We start from the raw sequence: 19426 nt of genomic DNA on the forward strand, positions 1-19426 counted from the left end.
TGGTGCTCCTTTTCAAACCTTCGAACACATTGTAAAGGAGTGTACCAGAAAAGCCTACCCTGGAGATATGTTTGATTTTCTAGAGGCCAGTACAGACACTCTAGAATGGATAACAACTTTGGACATTAAAATATAATTCCTGTTTCTGTATATATATGCCATACGATAAATAAATAATAACTAGGACTGCCTGTAATTTTCCCAATGCATCACTGCCAGTGAAGGTCAGGTACTGTGTACATCATTCTCATTAAGTGTGCAAACCCCTGTGGGTCAGGGTGGTGGAGTACATCAGCAGTATCCCATGTCTGTTGTGAGAGGCAACTAAAAAGGGTTATCAACTTGGGAGTGTGGGTTTGAGACCACAGGTCTGCTAGCTGAGTCTGACACATTTTTCACTTAGTTGTGCCAGTCACTTCATTTTCAACTTTCTAGTCCAACTCTCATTCTTGCTCTCATCAGATCCCATGGTGATAGGTTTACAAGGCCTAGAGTGTCCTTATTTTCACACTTTTCTTCATTCTTTGAAGGATCAGATCTCTTCCTTCTTCCCTCTTGATTAGTTTAAGAAGGTATGGTAGACTAACCATTGTACTTCCCTTTAAAACTGTAATCATCACCACCTGCACCGCTAACATTAAATGTGGAACCCTAAATTTCACGTCTCCCTTAGCCATCCAGTTCTCATTACTGAATTCACTTTGTATCGATATTTTAATAACCGAGTGTTATTTTTAAAATTAAAACTAGAAAATGACAACTGGGAAGGTAGAAGTGACAGCAGATTAAGGGCAATTTCCAAACACACAGTCAAAAATTGAAGTTTATTTAGAGTCAATAATAGAAGGTAAGGTTGCCCTGAAGGGCCTAACAATATTTAAATAGTTGAGGCACAACCTTTCAAAGTAATTTTAAATTGAATTATAGAACAAGACATCAACCTTAACATTAAGGAAAATAATATGACCAACTCCAAATGCGTCATAGAAATATACCCTATTAACCACTTTATTCCCATTCAAAATAAAATACTATCCAGAGGAAAATTTAGGGATGATAATAATTTTTAACCCTAGAACTGGCAACTGTCGAATATTCGACACTTTGGTCCCTGCTGTAATGGCACTGTCGAATATTCAACATGTTCATATTTCTTCTCATAATTTCCTTATTTCTTCAACAAATGTCATGACAATCTACTTCTTGTCATTCTCAATGTCCACAGCAGCCATGATTTCAGTTTCATTCATATTTACAACCTCTTTGAGCGCAATTTCAAAAAATAAATGAGTGCAGTTTTCCCACGGGTGGCCCAGACTAGTTGCGCAGTAGATGTTAGTTTTCTCTCGTGCTGCTCATGACGTCATCATAGGGGCACCGTGACTTTGCAGCATACAACCACGCATGTATCTTATTTTGTTGTTTACCACTGCCTGTCTTATAAAGAAGCGATTTCCACGTAATAAATATGTTTGTAATTTCTTTCCGTATATTGCTGTTGGTTTGCATGCCTATTTGTATAGTGGCCCACTGTATTTTGCGTAGTGTGTGTATCGTAGTTTTCTCTGTGAAATCTCTGATAAGTTGCTATGTTTCATGCAGCAAGGTGCACTTATTTTATTTTTGTTAGTTGTGTGAACAGTATAATAGTATCTGGAGTGAAATTTCTGTGTTCATAGTATCATTGTAGTGTATATATTTGCATGTTTTTTTTTTTCTCGTGCGTGTGAATAATTTTTCTTAAATTTGTTATAGTAAATGATAACATTATAATTTAGTTTGTTCGAATAACTGATAACAATGCCTAGATGTGCAGTAACTGGCTGTCCATCATACAGCAGAAAGACAAAAGGAACAGATATCGTGTATCATCCGTTTCCTAAAGATTCAAACCTGCAAATGTGTAAAGGAAGGATATCTTCAATGTAGCTACTTCTTCTGTGTTTGCAGCATTTTATGGAAGCCATTTATGTTCGCGATTTAAGAGCAGAATTACTGAATTTACCTTACAAGAAGATCTTGAAAACAGATGCGGTACCTGCAGAGAATCTTCCCGGTAGCATTTACAGTAGTAGCCCAGTAAGGGCACAATTATTCCTAAGAAATTCATCAATTCCACAGTCTTCAGAGCAAAAAGACCACAAATATTGACAGAATTATACACCCAGTGAATTTTTCTTTTATTTATATCATGTCAGAAGCATACATAAGTTTTAAATTAAATACAGTATGAGGAAAGAACATAAAACATAATATAAATTCTTCGGTGATGAAGAGCCACATTATTAAACTATGTGAGCCCAAAACCTTGCGACATCAAGTACATTTGACTTCGCTTTAACCAGGTCTTCTGTTGTGCAACTGAATTTGCATGAACTACATTGCAGCAAATGGGCTGTGGTCTGCTCTTCTCCACATACACACAAGGGACTGTCCACTTCGAAACCCCATTTCTTCTGGTTGACCCTGCACCGTGTAACACCAGAGCACAGTCTATTCAGTGCTCTCCAATTCACCCAATCTGTAACATGGCCAGGAGGGAGTTCCTTTTTTTGGAGTTATCCATTGACTGATACTCATATGTTGACTACCGGTGCACCATTCTTGAATTCTTGCTTGCTGCACTGTTCCTGTAAGTGTTTCAGTTACTCTTAAGTCGCAAACAGAAACAGAAATTTGTTAAAGGAGGAAAAGACAACGTTATTCATTGTACTTCATATTTCTCACTGAATAAAATCAGAAAACAGTTATCATACAGGAAGTAAAAAAAAAAAAATACAGGGAGTCACATCAAACCAGCAAAAAACTAAACTAAAATTTTAATGATAATGCAAGTACTGTCTGTCAATCCACACTGAGGATCAGATTTTTGCATCCTACTTGCATTCTAAGCTTGCAAAAAAAAAAAAAAAAAAAAAGAAGCATGGCGAGATGGTGTGAATATGTTGTGAATTAGGCTCTGTAAGTCATCAGATTTCTTCTTCAGTATTGGCAAAGTCTCGGATAAGCTGAGGATTAACTCATAACTTTCAGTATGATTTGCATCTTTCCTTTTCTTTCAGCAGATTATTACCAACTTAAATTCATCTTCAGTGTAAGAACCTCTACAGATCTAGTGGTCCAGGTCATCCTTTACAATGCTACTGAATTGAAATTTTTCTCCATTAGTGGTTTCATTGGTCAAATCAGATGTATTTTCTTCACATCAATGAAATCAGTGCGAACCATTTTGTTTACTCTAAACACACTTCCACTTTTCTTTGCACTACTGATTATAGTTGATATTGGACTTCAGGTGATGCAGGAAATATTAGATTAGGAAACAAAGATTTAAAGAAAGTAGATGAATATCAGTACTTGTGTAGTGGAATAACTAACGATGATAGAAGTAAAGAGAACAAGGGAAAAAAAGCCTTTCTTAAGAAAAGAAATTTGCTCATTTCAAACATTGAATTCATGGAAGGTTGGTTGGACTGCCATCTAAAGTTGCAGAGAATGTTGTGGCACATGTTGGAGGAAGTCTTTGGCAGCAGTTGAGCTTCGTTTTAAAAGTAGGCTGAAGTGCTCTTTCCAGCATTTTAATATGTCTTGACTGTCTGTAAGGATAGTGTTATTGTCAATAACTTTCAGCACATCTGATGAAGAGCGAGAGGGTCCCAAAAGTTCCTTTAGTTTGTCGTAGAAATTCTGAAGGTCTCTGGTATCGGACATATTCTGGAGTTCCTTGCCTTTCTACAGCCACCATTCGTTTTTCATCTGTCTTATATCAGCCTGACATTTCATCTTAAGCTCTTGGAAATGTACTTTCTTCTCTACAGAGAAAGGGTCGTGTCTAAGGGATAAGAAGGATTCCATTTTTCTACTAATTAGTTTCAAATTTGAACAACCTGCATAAGCAGAAATGTATCAGGAAGAAGAAGAAGAAGAAGAAGAAGAAGAAGAAGAAGAAGAAGAAGAAGAAGAAGAAGAAGAAGAAGAAGAAGAAGAAGAAGAAAAGTTTCAGATTGTTTTCATTATTATCATCAAACCAGTGATTTCTCTTCCTTTTCTCGTAGCCAATTGTTTTTTCTGCCGAATCTTTGATGATAATGTGAAGTGTGGCCCATTCCAGCTCTACATCCTTGGTATTGATTGGATTAGAAGTCAGTTGGTCTGTTATGGCATTCTGGAATTCTTTAGCAACAGTTTCACTTTGAAGTTTGAAGGTATTAAATTGCTTCCTTGAAGGGTTCTGAAACGAGTGTGTGGTTTCTGGCGCACCAAGATTCTGTGTTGGCTGATAAGAAGTCTATGATCCATCTAACAGTCATCGATGTTTCTAGCTGTCTTTATGATGAGGACGTCTTTCTTGTCGCGTTGTCGAGTTGACATAATCAATGAGGTGCCAGTGTTTTGAATGTGGGTGCATCCATGTAGTCTTGTATCTAGTTGGTAAATGGAATTGTGTGTTGGTGATGAGTTCATGCTCAGCACAGAGCCCAAGAAGATATAATCCATTTGTGTTATAGTTTCCTATGCCTTGATTGCTCATGACATTACCCCATAGCCGATAATCACCAAGTAATAATAATATGTATCCATGGTGGGCACTCTGGAATGTATTGTATTCAGTTGATGATAGAATTGATTCGTATAATTTTCAGAGCTGTCCAAAGTAGGGACATTAGCAGAGATGAAAGTGATTAATTTGTCTCCAGAGAGTGGTATGTGGAGAGTCATGAGTCTTTTATTAACTGCAGTAGGACTTAACCTAAGCATGTTTACCAGTTTAGTTTTCACTGCAAATCCAACACCATGAATTCAATGTTCACCTACATTTTACCATTTGCAGAAGATGGTATAACCTGAACTAGATTCAGTAAGTTTTCCCTCATTCGGCAATCTAGTTTCACTTAATGCGGCAATGTCAATGTTTAGCCTTGCTAGCTCATTTCTGACAAGTGCTGTTTGTCTTTCAGGTCTGGTATTACTGTCTAGTAAAGTTCTGATATTCCACGAACCTATAAGCAAAGTTCTCTCATGTTTACGGCCGCAAAATTGGAGTGTCCCTCTGCGTACGGTTTCCCAGCCGATCTGAGTGTGGTTATCAATGTTTAGCCCACATTTTCTAGGGCTTTCCCCATTCAGGGTAGACAACGGTGATCGTAAATAGGCCTACCCAGACACAGATGCAGGACCGGATCCCTGAATAGCCATTAAGTCTCAGGAAGGCGACCATCGCACATCTGCCACCAACATGCAGGTCCAGACTAGAAACTCCTGATTTCGCCCTAAACCTGCTTCCACCATCCTTATCCCATTGCTGTTGGACGTAGGAGTAGCAGGAGAAAATGCCATAAGCATGACTTTGTTTAAGGTGGACCTCAACTTGCAGGGAGGAGGCCTACACACACTATGATTTCAGAGCCTTTCACCGTGGCACATGTAGTATGAGACAGGCAGAAGCAAGCTCCAAAACTACAAAGATCTGCGACAGACTCCAAATCAGTTGAATAGTGCCTCTGTAGCCAGTCTGTCTGGCTTTATCCTCCTCCACCTCCACAGCCATTGGGAAACAATAACATTGGAAATGGATCCTCTTCTGTGTGTTTTGCTGTTGGGCACATTACCCTGTGTTAGGGTCCCCCATATTTATGTTCCCTCGAGATGGGTAATTGAATCACAAATGAAGACATACTGAATAGAGTTGGTGAGAGGAGAAAATTTGATCAGAGATTTATAGGACAGATCGTAAAACACCCACTTAGTTTCTGAAGGAAGGATAGGTGATAAGAACAGTAGAGGTAAAGCAATACATGAGTATGACAAATAGATTTGTGTAGATTAGGATACAGTAGTTATGTAGAAATGAAAAGGTTAGCACAGAATAAGGCAGCATGGAGAGCTGTATCGAATGAGTCTATGGGTTAATCACACAAACAACAACAATACACGATCTGCAAGCATGTTTGGTGATGTGGGTCATCAGGGTCTGGAGCAAAGTCACTGTTCTAGTTCATCCCTGAGTTATCTGATAGGATTGAGGTCAGAGTTTTGTTCTGTGCAGTCCATTTCCAGAACCTTATTGTCCACAAACCATCGAAGACTCCACTTACAGCAGGGACCTGTGATCATCTCCAAACTGGTCTTCTACCATAGACAACACTCAGCTGATCAGAATATCCATATATCCTCACACCTTTAATGTGCTCTGTATTATTACAAGATGACCAAACCCTTCTCATGTAAAATTCCCCCACACTGTCACCCCACTTATGTCAAATTTGACTGTGGGCATGATGTAGACTGGCATGAATTGTTCCCCTAGCGTTCACCACACTCAGATCCTTGTGTCTGGTGCCACATGGTATAGCATGATTTAATTCCATAAGAGACATCTCCAGTCATTCATGAACCAATGATGGTGGGATATTTTTTTTTTTTTTCCCACCACCAAATGTGGTGCTTTGTGTTAACTGGCAAAATGTGCACTTTGTGGGTGGGTGCTTGAACTGCCTTCCCCAATCATTCTACCTCCTGTGCACATTTATATCAGTAAGGAATTCACAACTAATGTCCGGTCCCATGACTAAATGGTTAGCATACTAGCGTTTGGTCACGGGTTCTGGTTCGATTCCCGGCAGGGTCGGGAATTTTAACCATTATTAGTTAATTCCACTGGCACAGGGGCTAGGTGTATGTGTCGTCTTCATCATCATTTCATCCTCATCACGATGTGTAGGTCGCCTACGAGTGTCAAATCTAAAAACCTGCACCTGGCGAGCTGAACATGTCCTCGGACACTCCCAGCACTAAAAGCCATACACCATTTCATTTCACAAGTGATATCACATGACTTCAAGTGATGTTCTCCTACCACCTTTTTCAATGCTCAATGGTCTCTGTTGGTCAACACAAGTGGCCTACCCAGCTGTGGTATTGTTGTAGTTGGGTCTTCCAGTTCCCACTTCACAATCACATCCCCAATAGTCGACTTAGGCAACTTGAGAAGGGATGATAGCTTTCTTATGTGTCAACCAATAAGTGTGCCTCATTCAAAGTCAGTAAGCACCCTTGTTCCACCCATTCTGCAGGTATTTTGTGGCACTGAACAACCTCCAGCCCTCAGCCACGTTTTATAACAGCAGTGGCCATCAGTGATATTTAGGCTCTGTAGAGGGATGTCAAAACACTTTTGATCAGATAATGTAGTGTATAGCGTTCAGGACAATTGTTATTACTGCATGTTATTTACTATATTAGATGACTGACTATAAATGTGGAAATTATTTACCTCTGTAATTATTCTTAGTGTACTTATTTCTATTTCTTCTATTTATTAACTCTTGGCTCATGCATTTTGTTCCTTTCCTTTGCATCTGATTTTTATATTTCCTAATCACATCTACTTGAATTGTCTTTGCTTGTGCATGTGTTCTTCGTGCCAACTGGCATTGTACCTTACAGTTCTGTAATTTCCACATGTGTATTTTGTCCAGACTCAGCAAAACAGGAAAAGACACTGATCCTAGAATGTGGCCTGGATTTGGATCACAACTACACATTAACTTCAGACCTAAATCCATCTGCAGAAGGTTAGTGCAAAGTAGGAGAGAATCATTCAATTTATTTGAAGGAACAAAGAATTTACCTTATATGTTCATATGTTTCCTGACCTATGCCATAGTAAATTGTAGCTTGTACTGAAGTTTCAGTCGCATTTATGGCTGTGACAAAATGGAAGTTGATGAGGTCTTGGTGGTGCTGAATAATAACTTGCAGAACATGACTAGTACTCTGGAATGCTGTGAAAGTTGTTACTCATAGGGTTGATTGTGTTGTGATAGCACTTTCTGGATCAGTGAGGAAAATAATGGTAAACTGCCTCGCTCCTCATCTTGCCCAGAACACTTCATTATAGTGCCCCCATTGGTTTTTGCAGTTTCCTTTGTAACCTTACCATGCAGCAGTTCATTAGTAAAAATGACATTTCCAAAAACCGGGCAAATGAATACCAGAGGTCACCATAGGATCCCTTAGTTTTGAATAATAATGAATCATCGCAATAAGACCTATCTGTGTCGGTGCGACGTAAAGCAACTTGCAAAAAAAATTAAAATAATAATAATGATGATAGAATATTGTCTGGTTCCGAGACATGGAGAATAATTAAGGAAGAGCAGCAGCAGTTGCAAGTCTTTGAGAATAAAGTTTATAGGAAAATATTTGGACCATGGTTTTATCCTATCTCTCAAAGCTGGCAGAAAAGATCTAATTGTGAGATTTACACCCTCGCTCAACAACACATTATAATGGGTGTGATAGAATCCAACAGACTGCGCTGGGCTGGACATGTACTGAGGATGCAGGATAATAGAGCACCAGCAGAACTATACAAGGGATCTCTTAATAGAAAAAGACCTTCAGGAAGACCCCGAAGCACCTGGAAGAAGGAGATCAACCAGGTATGCTGGACCCTCCAAATTGATAACTGGGAAGAGCAGGCTGGAGATCAAAAAGGATGGAAGAGGATTGTAAGATTGGCACAGGAACTTCATGTCCCTCAGAAGCCTGTGTGTGTATGATAGAATATTGAGTTCTTGTGTACAACAACTGGAAATCTGGTATTCTATTGTTGGTCTTACCTATAAACACCTGCAAACAAAATAGATTGGAGCGTGGAACTAGGCTTCTGAACATGAAAAATTATTATTATTATTATTATTCTGGGATTTCCGTGGAACGCAGAGGGGAAAGAAGGTGCTGGGGTGAATGGGCCTAACAACAATGTCAAGAATGGAATTTAAAACTTAAACTGAAGGTTATATTTTTAGAACTTCAAACTTAACAATTTTTCATGACAATATTACAGGTACAAATAGCAATTCTTAAACAAGATTGGGAAACACTTTGGGCTTTAAGCCCCTAGTTTTACAATTTTACAAAAGGAAGAGGTATTATTTAATGAGGGGCAGAAATCCCCTAATTCAAGATCACTTGCTCCCTAAATCACAACATCTAGCCTCCTCAGAGGCACACTTTACAGTTACAAAACTTGAAAAAGAGCTAACAGGCTCTCAGTTTCTTACTGCCTACTCAAGGCAACATTACATCAATCTCTGGTCTCCCAAACCACCATTTACAAATTGAACTTACTTTTACAGGGGTATTTAATACCCAACCTACCGGGCCTTCATGGAAACGAACACGTTAAATAACTGGCCAAAACACAAAAGGAATGGAGGCACACGGCATTCCAATATAATGAACACTTAAAAACCTAAAGGCCTCTAGGCCAGTGAAACAGGGGCTATTCCCAAACTACTGAGGTGACTTGTATAGAAACACTTTAACACATTAGAGGCAGAAAACCGTTACCAAACAAAGTCACCTCAAACCAAGATGAAGGGGAGCTTGAGAGGGTACATCTCTCTCTATCCCCGATTTACAGTTAAAGATTTTATGAAATTTTTACACTAGCTGGAAGAAAGTTACATTTTAGAAAAGTTGTTACATAGTTAAAGATTCGGACCTTTCCCTCGGATTAAACTGCGGAGGTAGCAAGAAAGAATAAAGTTATGTGGCCATTACCTTGAAGATGTTCTGCTGACCTATGAAAGAGGCCGCCTGCCTCCTGCTTTGATACATACACTCAGTAAGATGACGATCAATTGGCCAAGAGACGTGAAAAGCCGCAGTTTATAAACCCTCAGGGAAGGTTCGAGATCATTCAAGATGAATCAGGACACGCCCTCTTGATTTTATTGGTTAAACACAAAGTGAAGAAGAAATACGGGATTGGTTGGAAATTAATTAACAAAAATTAGGGATTGGCTAGATTCAAAACTGGTGGAAAGAAAAGGAAGAATTGCCAACCCAAAAATAAATGAACATCATTCAGTTACAAAAACCTAGAAATACAAAACTTCTTTAAATTATAATTTCTTACACCTTACACCAGGGTACATGATCGTAGTTTTTAGTAGTGTCATCTGTGTAAGAATGTCTAAATTTCTGGAAGAATGGCAAACAAAACAAGGAGGAATTCACTCAGGTTAGGCAACTGCACAATAACAAAATTACATAATATTTTGGTGGTGACATCTTCTGATTAGAGTTCCAAGTTGGTGTAGTTTCAGTTTCACTGTTTGGCCCATAGAGGAGTTCATTTAGCCGCTAGTTTTGAATGCGCGGTGTTGAGGTGTACCTCCCGGTATTCTTCTTATTATTATTATTATTCCGGGAGGTGCACTTCAATGCCGCACATTTAAAATTCAGCGCCTAAATGAACTCCTCTATTGGTAAAACAGGGAAACTGAAACTACACCAACTTGCAACTTTACTCAGAAGATATCACCACAGAAATATGATGTAAATTTGTTATTGTGCGGTTTCCTAACCTGTGTGAATTTCTACTGGTTTTGTTCGCCATTCATCAAGAATATAGATGTTGATTACCATAGGGAACTTGAAACATTTGTCCTGAATGAGTAAATTTATAATGTCCAATAACGGACCATTATATTGGTATTCATCAAGAAGTTTGGACATTCTTCCACAGAGGACACCACGAAAAACTATGTTCATGCACCCTGGTGCCAGGTATAAGAAGTTACAATTCAAAGAAGTTTTGTATTCATAAGTTTTTTTTTCTGATTGATGTTCATTTATTTTTGGGTTGGCAGTATTTACTTTTTATTTCCGCCAGGTTTGAATTTAGCCAATCACGGATTTCTGTAATTGATTTTCAACTATCACAGGCTTCTTGTTCAATTTTCTGTGTTACTTTTGGATCTGCCAATAAAATTAAGAGGGCGTGTCCTGATTCCTCCTGAATGATCTCGAACCTTCCCTGAGGGTTTATAAACTGCGGCTTTTCATGTTTCTTGGCCAATTGAGTGTGTATGTCAAAGCAGGGGGCGGGCGGCCTCTTTCATCGATCAGCAGTACATCTACAAGGTAATGGCCACATAACATCTTTCTTTCTTGCTTACTCCGCTGTTTAACCCGAGGGAAAGGTCCGAATCGTTAACTATGTAACCTGCCTTTCTAAAAATGTAGCTTTCTGCCGGCTAATGTAAAAACTTCATAAATCAACTGTAAATCGGGGATAGAGAGTGATGTACCCTATCGAGCTCCCCTTCGTCTTGGTTTGAGGTAACTTTGTTCATAACTGTTTTTCATTTTGTAATTGGTTAATGTAATTCCTATACGAGTCACCTCAGTAGTTTGGGAATAGCCCCCGTTTCGTCGGCCTAGAGCCCCTAGGTTCTTTTAGTGTTCATATCTAAGAGTGCAAGTATACGCCTCCATTCACTTTGTGTTTCGGGCCATTTACTTAACCTGTTCTTTTCTGCAAAAGGCCCTGTAGGTTGGGTACTAGATACCCCTGTACAACATTACCTTTCAATTTGTAAGTTGTGCCTTGATGGCGAGTGATTGTAATTTTCTGATATTGCCTTGAATAGGCTAGAAGAAACTGATAGCCTGTTAGCTCTTTTTCTAATTTTGTGATTGTACCGAGTGTGTCTGGAAGGCTAGACATTGTATTTTGGGAGCAAGTGCTCCATGAATTAGGGGGATTTCTGTCCTTGGGTAAATTGCTGCTCCTTGTAAGTTTGAACTTGTAGCTCAGGAAATGTAAAGCTAGGGGCTTAAAGCCCAAGGTGTTAAGGTTCTGAATCTTTGATTCTTTCCCAATCTTGTTCAATGATTGCTACTTGTACCTGCAATATTGTCATGAAAATCTTGTCATGTGTGAAGTTCTGAAAATATAACCTTCTGTTTAAGTTTTAAATTCAATTCTTGACATTGTAGTTAGACCCATTCACCCCAGCACCTTCTTTCACCTCCGCGTTCCACGAAAACCCCCGGAACAAGTGGTAGCAGAGCGTGGTTGAATGGGTCTCAATGAAGTCCTTTTTGACGGCTAATCATAATATCCGTTTCCAACTCTAAAAATTTTCTTGGTTGCTGGAATTTTTTCTTCTAAATTTTTAAATTTTCTTTCTGGCCCTCGTGAAGTCCTCCATCCCAGCTACTTGTGCAAGGAGGAATTAATTTATGAATTGCTTACCAGGAATGTTCAATCTGGAGGCACGGTTGCAGCAGATACTACCAAACTGAAGGAATCCCTTGAATTACCAATTTGTATCTCAACTTTGGGAGAGAAGGAAATTGTTGAGGCTCTCTCCACTATCCCTGATAACACCACTGAGCTAGCTTCTGTAGTAAGTTTTTTGAAGTAATTGATCCATCTCCCAATCAACTTAAGAGAGTACAAGCTAGATTGTTCCATTTTTATGATAGGGTTAGGGACCTATTATCTCAAGTTAAAGGAAGATCATGCTAAGGAGGTGAGTTTGTTGATCATATATCAAAAATGTCCAATAAAGTTAGTCAATTGTTAACTGGGGCAGCTACTCCCAAAACCGACCAAGCCACTGTGGTAAACATCATGAGTGAGGAAGACTTTCAAGAATGTAGAAAGCAGGAAATCTGTAGCAGCGCAATAAACATCTGCCCCATTGGAAACGGAGTCTGATCATCGTAAATCAATTCCCCCTTTCGTTTTAAACAATGCTTTGTCGGAGAATTCTCAACCTCCTAGGCCGTTACCAATTATGTTACCTGGGTTCAGTAGTTTGCCTCATTCTTTGGCTATGTTGGTTTGGGGAATTTCTAAGTTTTCCCTTAATTCTACTAATAATGTCATTTCATTTTTAAGATTCTTAGTTGAATTTCAAGATCACGCTCTAGTGCTTTCTCTCTCTCCTTCTAAAATTCTTCAAATTATTTACCCTTACTCTATAGGTGTCTTCTCGGACAAAATAGTCAGAGCAATAGCTGAACAATCTTCTATAGAGAACTTTCACGCCCATCTGCTGGCTAATTTCATTCCGTCTCGAGCCATGTCTTCCTTAATTCAAAAGTACTATTACAGAGTACAGCGACTGGATGAAAATCTCGCAGACTTCATCCAGGACATTAAGTTCTACACCAGGGTATTCGCTCTTCATTTCCCTGAAGATCAAATCGTACAGACCATTGTTGAAGGCATTTCCCCGCCTTATAGGTCATATCTGTGTTTCGCGGCGCGTCCTCAAACCTTTTGCAGAATTAGAGGCTATAGCTGTCTCAGCTGAAGGAGTTAGGTATACCGACACCTTACGAGTCGCTAAGGAGCCCCCTCCGTCTTCGAGTAATTTTCGGCCTCAGCCTCGCCGAACTTTCACCATCCACAAATGCTATGCTTGTGGGTCGACAGATCATCTGCATAACAAGAGCCCTTTGATTAAATCCAGTATGACAAAGAATGGGGCAGGGTCATCGCAAGGGTGTTTCAAGTGCGGCTCTTTTACTCATATCGCTGAAAATTGCCCTAATGCCAATAGCACCCCCTCCTGCTCAACTTCTGGTGTAACCTCCACTACCTCAAATAATCAAAAGTGACTAGTGTCATCGGCTGAGTCAGCAAATTCATCTCCCCAATGCTCAGCCCCCGTTAAACCCACCGAAAGCTCGGAGAAATGTAGAAGTTCTTCTAACATCATAATCTATAAGTTTCATTTCCATATTGATTATATTCACAAATATGAAGTGAATATGATTAGGTGGAAGCTTCAATACTTCATATTTTGAAGTTCTTCTAACCCCACATTTTAATGCCCTAAAGAATGCCTTAGGATTGCGGCGGAGTCTCCTGCACATGTACCTTTCTCAAAGTGGAATTGAATAGTGAATCCATTACAGCTCTATTGGACTCGGGGAGTGTTTGTTCCATTATTTCGGCTGAATGGTATTCGAAATTAAAGTCGGTCTGTAAATTTTCTAATTATTGTTCGTCTTTGGTCCAATGCGTTTCGGCTAATTCTTCTCCCTTAGAAATTTTAGGGTTTATCTTTGCCAAAATTCGTATTTCTAAATTTACTTGGAGAGGGGCTGCCTGGCCGAGGCGGTAAAGGCGGGCTCAGTTCGCTCGGAAGGACGTGGGTTCGAATCCCCGTCAGGAAGTCGTAAAATTTAAGAAATGAGATTTCCACTTCCGGAGGTGCATATGGCCTTGAGGTTTACTCAGCCTACACCAAAAATGAGTGCCAGGTTAATTCCTGGGGGCATAGACGGCTAGGCGTAGAGCTAACCACTCTACCCCATCACGTGCCGAGGTTAACAATGGTGGAAGCCTTTACCTTCCACTCCTCCAAGGGCCTTCATGGCCTGTACGGAGATGAATTTGCTTTGCTTTGCTTTGCTTTGCTTTGCTTTGCTTTGCTTTGCTTAAATTTACTTGGAAAATAAAACTGTTTGTGGCTAAGCACTTGTATAATATTAGGAGCAGACTTCATGTCTCATACCAGTCTAGTGTTCGACATTCAGAGCAAGTCATACACTTTCAAATTTGCTAATAATTGTAAAACTCCTTTGCTCAAGTGTAATTCTGTGTCATGTTCATCTGTTTCGCCTGCCCAGGATGAGATGTTGTTAGACCTTAGACATCTACCTGAGGAGCAGGCTGATTGTATTCGTAAGTTGTGTCAGTCGTTTCCGGATGTATTTTCCGATACGATTGGTGTTACTGACCTCATTGAATACAAGATTGAGGTTACTGATTCGATCCTGGTTAGATTTCCACCTTATAGGCTATCTCCTAAAATGAAGGCTCTCAAGGAGATCATCGATCAGATGTTCAAGGACAGGATTATTCGACCCTCCAAGTCGGCTTCTTTATCATTTTCCTGGTGCCGAAACCCCAGGGTGGCTTCAGGCCTGTGATTGACTACAGGGCTTTAAATCAGAAGGTGGTGTTACAATCTGTGCCTCTTCCCGACCTTCACCCTTGTTTTTCATGGTTTCGGAAAGCTAAGTTCTTCACCATCTTAGACCTCAATCAGGCGTACAATCAGATCTCTCTAGCTGAAGAATTGAAACATCTAACAGCTTTTGCCACGGATTGGAACATGTATGAGTACAACCGCGTGCCTTTCGGGCTCCCCACGGGGGCAGCTGTGCTCACGAGACTGCTAGATTGGATCTTCTCCGACATCAAATTCGAATACTTGTATCACTATCTTGATGATGTCATCATATTTTCTGAGACCTTTGAAGAACACTTAATCATCTAAAAGAGGTCCTTAATCGCCTTCGTAAGGCCGGGTTGACTGTGAAGTTATCTAAGGCAGCTTTTGCTAAACCTTCCGTGTCATTCCTAGGGCATATTGTGTTGCCCGATGGTGTTTCGATCGATCATTCAAGAACACAGGCCATCCATGATTTCAAACCTCCTAAGGACATCAAAGGCATTGCCAGGTTCATCGGCATGGTGAATTTCTTCAGGAAATTTATTCCTTCGCTAACAGAGCAGCACCCTTGAACTTACTTCGTAGGAAAGGCGTCGAATTTGAGTGCGGACCGTCTCAAGAAGCCACTTTTGAAGATCTGAAATGAGCTCCTTGTAATGCCCCGGTCCTTGTTATGCCTGATTTCTCCAAGAAATTCATTGTCCAAACCGACGCCTCATCATCGGCGGTGGCTGCTGTCCTGCTTCAGGAAACTGAACTCGGAAGACGACCCATAGCTTCTGCGTCTAGGACATTATCAGCCCAAGAGGCTAAACATTCCATCTGTGAACTTGAGGGTTTGGCTGTTTTATTTGCATTAGAGAAGTTCTGCCTCTATGTGGAACATGTCAAGTTCAACCTAGAAACTGATAATCAAGCCTTAAGTTGGGTCTTAGCTAGGCTGCGTTGCACTGGTCGTATAGCCCGCTGGGCCATCAGGGTATATGTTTTCCAATTTGATGTTAGGCATATTAGAGGATCTGAAAATGTTGTTGCGGATGGACTAAGCCGCATGTTTTCTCATGATGTGGAGACCGCCGTACAGGATGATAGTTCTTCTCTTCCCACGCCCATACCTTCGGGCATTAATGCCATTCTAACTGATGCCCCCATGTTGTTTAGGGATATTGAAAAATATCAACGTGAAGATCCTGTGCTGGCCCCTATTATTGAAACCCTTTCTTCTGGGGAACATGTCATCCCTAATGTGTTGAGGAACGGGGTTTTGTGTTGCCCGTCGAGGCATGACCAAAAGATGAAAGTAGTGGTTCCAGCTGTGCTTGTACCTATGATCTGCACGTATTATCATGAGACCCCATTAGGGAGGCATTTAGGCATCTTCAAAACTCTGGAAAAGATCCGAGAAATGTTCATTTGGAAAGGTATGTATGGTGAAATTCGTGAATTGGTAAAAGCTTGTAAATCTTGCTTGCTTAGTAAGCCCACCTTGTCCACTAAGCTAGGTCTATTATCTTCTCATCAAGCGTCCCGCCCCATGGAGCGCCTCTATATATAGACTATGTCAGACCCTTCCCCCAATCAAAGGGGAATGCCAACAAATTCATTCTCGTGTGTGTAGATGGTTTCACTAGGTTTTCCTGGTTATTTCCGACTAAGCTGGCTACCGCTCAGTCCACCATTTCTTGTTTAAATATCATGTTTGCTTCCTTTGGTCCTTATCAATGTATAGTTTCTGATAATGCTAAAGCATTTACATCCAACCTCTTCCGTAAATTCTGTTTTGATCTCTCTATATCTCATGTAACTACTTCGGCGTATTATCCTCAACCATCTCTGGCTGTTAATGGTTATGAATTTCATGTTTTTGGTCCGTATTGAACTGAGAATAATATATAAGTAATAATAATAACAACGTAAACGTTTCCACCTTTTCAATACAAAATATATTCACAAAATTATAAATTACACGGTACTAGTTTCGACCCATCTAGGGGTCATCATCAGCCGTATTGGAGCAAAGATCACTTTTGGCGAAATCCTAAGAAAATTTTATTTTAAAGAATAACAAGTGAAATGAGATATTATGGTAATAGTTAATAATACAAGGAATATACATATTAAGAGGTTTTTAACAAAGAATAAAGTATAAATGGGGTGTTGTAAAAATTATAATCATGGAAATGAGTAAGTTCTTGTGTTGAAATGACATATATAAAATTATATATGGCTTAGGAAGAGGGCTTAAGGTGGGGCTGAAGAGTACGGGAGAAAGTGTAATTGTCTTGGAAAAGTACCTTTGATTAAATTTAGGATTGAGTTTAGGTTGGCTGCATTATTGTTTCTGAGGAAAGTGATAAATAGATCGAAGAGTATGTTGGGTTTCTCTGAGATTTCATTGAGATTGTGACTGGCATTAAAGTATTGGTCTAGGTGTATGTAGTAATTTTCCATTATGTTGAGTAAAGGGCCCTTGTTTGCTAATACGAGGATGTCCAAACAAGGGCCCTACCACCAACTCATCTGGGGACTGCACATCTACTTCTAATCTGCGGCAACCATCACCATGACTACCCCTCTCATAGTAGCGGGAGAGGTGTATCTGAGGGTACTTGAGAGGTCCGGGCGACCTCAACTGGGTATCGGCAGCGGCGGCAGGTCTTGCCGTCAAAACTATCAACATGTTGTTAATGTTTTACAACATTAAGGACACTCTAAAACTGAAGTTAAACAAGTTTTCAACTATCTACTACAAAAAAAAAAAAAAAAAAGGCTTAGAAATTTTCTTCAACTGGAAACTATTTTTTCAAAATTCATCTGTGTCGCCCCAAGAAAAGAAAGGACATTTGGTGGGGGGGGGGGAGGCCTGTACCGGGAGGTACACCTCAATGCCGTGTATTTAAAATTCAGCGCCTAAATGAACTCCTCTATTGGTAAAACAGGGAAACTGAAACTACACCAACTTGGAACTTTACTCAGAAGATGTCACCATAGATATATGATGTAAATTTCTTATTGTGCAGTTTCCTAACCTGTGTGAATTTCTACTTTATTTCTTTGACATTCATCAAGAAGTTTGGACATTCTTTCACAGAGGACACCACAAAAAACTATGTTCATGCACCCTGGTGCCAGGTATAAGAAGTTACAATTCAAAGAAGTTTTGTATTCATAAGTTTCTTTTCTGATTGATGTTCATTTATTTTTGGGTTGGCAGTATTTCCTTTTTATTTCTGCCAGATTTGAATTTAGCCAATCACGAATTTCTGTACTTAATTTTCAACCTATCACAGGCTTCTTGTTCGATTTTCTGTGTTACTTTTGGATCTGCCAATAAAATTAAGAGGGCGTGTCCTGATTTCTCCTGACTGATCTCGAACCGTCCCTGGGGGTTTATAAACTGTGGCTTTTCACGTTTCTTGGCCAATTGATCGTCATCTTATTGAGTGTGTGTGTCAAAGCAGGAGGCGGGCGGCCTCTTTCATTGGTCGGCAGTACATCTACAAGGTAATGGCCCCATAACATCTTTCTTTCTTGCTTACTCCGCAGTTTAACTCGAGGGAAAGGTCCGAGTCGTTAACTATGTAACCTGCCTTTCTAAAAATGTAACTTTCTGCCGGCTAATGTAAAAACTTCATAAATCAACTGTAAATCGGGGATAGAGAGTGATGTACCCTATCGAGCTCCCCTTCATCTTGGTTTGAGGTAACTGCGTTTCATAACTGTTTTTCATTCTGTAATTGGTTAATGTAATTCCTATACGAGTCACCTCAGTAGTTTGGAAATAGCCCCTGTTTTGTCAGCCTAGAGCCCCTTAGGTTCTTTTAGTGTTCATATCTAGGAGTGCAAGTATACGCCTCCATTCAATTTGTGTTTCGGGCCATTTACTTAACTTGTTCTTTTCTGCAAAAGGCCCTGTAGGTTGGGTACTAGATACCCTTGTACAACATTACCTTTCAATTTGTAAGTTGTGCCTTGATGGCGAGTGATTGTAATTTTCTGATATTGCCTTGAATAGGCTAGAAGAAACTGATAGCCTGTTAGCTCTTTTTCTACTTTTATGATTGTACCGAGTGCGTCTGGAAGGCTAGACATTGTATTTTGGGAGCAAGTGCTCCATGAATTAGGGGGATTTCTGCCCTTGGGTAAATTGCTGCTCTTTATAAGTTTGAACTTGTAGCTCAGGAAATGTAAAGCTAGGGGCTTAAAGCCCAAGGTGTTAAGGTTCTAAATCTTTGATTCTTTCCCAATCTTGTTCAACGATTGCTACTTGTACCTGCAATATTGTCATGAAAATCTTGTCATGTATGAAGTTCTGTTTAAGTTTTAAATTCAATTCTTGACATTGTAGTTAGACCCATTCACCCCAGCACCTTCTTTCACCTCTGCGTTCCATGAAAAACCCTGGAACAATTATTATTATTATTATTATTATTATTATTATTATTCACATTGGACCAATTGAGTCTTCCAAGTAAATTTTTCTTTGAGGGTTGTACTGTTTGATTCTTCTTACCTGCCCGGTACTTCTTCATTCGTTCTGATCGCAGTGTTCTTAATTTGTCTGAAATCTCTACTGTGCATCATTTCAGTTGGAAATTAGTGATTCTTAAGAAGGGTGGTAATTTTATTCTTTTTCTCTGCATCTTTAA

General features: G+C 39.7%; 1 protein-coding gene across 1 annotated transcript in view; it reads left to right on the top strand.

Annotated features, from left to right (window-relative positions):
- LOC136875416 (SUN domain-containing protein 3) overlaps positions 1 to 19426 on the top strand; it is a 205185-nt gene that overhangs the window by 29036 nt on the left and 156723 nt on the right. Inside the window, exon 6 of the mRNA XM_067148972.2 lies at positions 7479 to 7574. Coding sequence (XP_067005073.2) covers positions 7479 to 7574 — 96 coding nt within the window. The remainder of the gene's footprint in view (positions 1 to 7478; positions 7575 to 19426) is intronic.

The sequence above is a fragment of the Anabrus simplex genome, chromosome 6, assembly GCF_040414725.1.
Source record: "Anabrus simplex isolate iqAnaSimp1 chromosome 6, ASM4041472v1, whole genome shotgun sequence".
Taxonomy (NCBI): domain Eukaryota; kingdom Metazoa; phylum Arthropoda; class Insecta; order Orthoptera; family Tettigoniidae; genus Anabrus; species Anabrus simplex.